This window comes from Gavialis gangeticus, unplaced genomic scaffold, assembly GCF_001723915.1.
Source record: "Gavialis gangeticus isolate Ggan-Ray unplaced genomic scaffold, GavGan_comp1, whole genome shotgun sequence".
Taxonomy (NCBI): domain Eukaryota; kingdom Metazoa; phylum Chordata; order Crocodylia; family Gavialidae; genus Gavialis; species Gavialis gangeticus.
The window spans coordinates 21,486,884-21,488,864 of record NW_017729031.1 but is presented as its reverse complement, the minus strand read 5'-3'; the positions used below and the strand labels follow the sequence as shown (position 1 = coordinate 21,488,864).

The 1,981-nt window shown below is 44.5% G+C and overlaps 1 protein-coding gene across 5 annotated transcripts in view; it reads left to right on the top strand.

The window, feature by feature from the left end:
* The first annotated feature begins 64 nt into the window (after positions 1 to 64).
* The window catches only part of CCNT2 (cyclin T2), a 47,687-nt gene continuing 45,770 nt past the window's right edge, over positions 65 to 1,981 (top strand). For 2 of the 5 annotated variants that reach the window (XM_019522500.1, XM_019522499.1), the window contains exon 1: positions 964 to 1,052. Coding sequence is in view for 2 of the 5 variants with exons in the window: in XM_019522502.1 (XP_019378047.1) it covers positions 157 to 176; positions 971 to 1,052 (102 nt within the window). In the remaining 3 variants the exon portion in view is untranslated. Of the gene's footprint in view, positions 177 to 606; positions 1,053 to 1,981 lie in introns of those variants that run through there. The other 3 variants (XM_019522502.1, XM_019522498.1, XM_019522501.1) reach the window with 3 other exon arrangements.

The window sequence follows — 1,981 nt, the reverse complement described above, 5'->3', positions numbered from 1 at the left end:
GCGGGCTCGGCGGCGCGGGGCGGTGGCGGCTCCAGTACCGCGTCGCGCTGGTTCTTCAGCCGGGAGCAGCTGGAGAGCACGCCGTCCCGGCGCTGCGGCGTCGAGGCCGATAAGGAGCTCTCGTACCGGCAGCAGGCGGCCAACCTCATCCAGGACATGGGCCAGCGTCTCAACGTGTATCCGCCGGGCCGGGCCGCAGCCTCCAGTCACTGTTGGCTGCGGCCTCGCGGGAGGGCAGGGGCAGTGTCTGACGGAGGAGCCCCCTCGCCGGGCGGCGCCGCCCCGGGGTCGGATTTCCTTGGCCCGCTCGGGCCTGCGGGCAGGAGGCTGAAGCTCCCGGCCCCTAGGGTTTTCCCTTCCCCTCAGCCGTCGACTTTTTTATTAATATTATGATGATATTCTATCTGAGGCAGCAGTAGCAGTAACCAAAAAAGGCCCTGCTCTTGTCTGCTGGTTGATCCAGCCTAATAGAGGGAGCCGAGCTTAAACAGGTGCTCGAAATACTCCTGGAGGCGGGGAGTCTCCTTCCCGTGGCAAATCTCTTGTAGCTACCTCCACTTGTGCAGCCCAATGAAGGACAGGGAGAATTTTGGGTTTTTTAGGCAAATCCTCGGCTTTGGGATGATGTAGTGCCTGGTCATGCTTTGACGGGGGGGTTGGACTGGATGTGACCTCCCGAGGTCCTTTACAACCCTTGTTTTGGCCAAGCATTCGGAAGAACCCAGGGATCATCTGAATGCTTGGCCAGTTGAAAGCATAACATACAAGAAGAAACTTATCACTAGATGTTAATGTACAAGGCACTAGCATGAGTGTGTTGTACCAGTTGTGGGTCCTTTCACCCCAGTTGAGCAGAGCTGACTCAAGTGACATCCCAATTTGGGACGTGTTGTAGGGGAGAGTTGTGGCTTGATGTTCTTAATTTGTTAATCCTTTGGTGATGTGAAATTTCCTTAATGCTGTCTTTCAGGTCTCAACTTACAATAAATACTGCAATTGTTTACATGCACAGGTTTTATATGCATCATTCCTTCACAAAATTTAATAGGAATGTAAGTACATTTTTGCATGCTTATCTATGCTCACGTGTGCGTGAAGTGGAGGGAACAACCGACTTTTTTTTTATATGTGCTAACTCTTGGAGGTTAAAGTTCCATTATATCTCAGGAGATTGTAGCATTGTGTCAACAGCTATTTTAGCAGCGTTATTTATAAAATTATTTATTTTAAATTTTTATTTAAATAAATAAATACACTTTATTTAAAGCAAAGACTAATGACTTATCTTGTTATGCTAAAGAATAAATGTACAGGCCAACAGCTTAGCTTAGTTGCTGGTATTAGTTACTGTGTAACTTTTATTTTAATTATGTTTATCTGGCTAGTGTTAGTGCCTTGTAGTTTTGAAAATTGGATTTGAAATCTGAGGTCCCTTCCTACCCTAATTTTCTATGATTCTGTGAGAACAAATATGTTGCTTACTTTTGTGCGCGTATCATGACCAGCCAACAGTATTATTGTTAGTTTCTCTGTTTATAAAGCCACCATTAATTTATGTAACAACTGGCCTTCCTCAAGTAACTTAATGGCCAGTAATAGTAGAAAACATAAATCTAGTCTGGCAAGCAGGCTGTTATCTTGTGAATAACCTACCAGTTATCTTGATGTTAAATCTTTAATAAAAATCCTGGTCGTAACTGAGTGTTTGAACTCTTACTGGTTGGTATCGTAGCTTAAGATTCTGATTAATGTGAAATCATAAACCTATTTTTCATGTCAGTTGTATGACTTTTACAAAAGTCAAAAAATATTGACTGGAGGGGGGTTGTATCAAGAAACAGCTTTTTTTATATTTGTTCTTATCCCATGTATAAAAATAATTGGTAATGGAAGGAAGTCTGTTGCTTGAGTAGTAAAGCTAGGCCTTGGCTACATGGTAAAAAAGTTTTGGGGGGGGGGGATTTTTTTTTTTAAGGCTGAT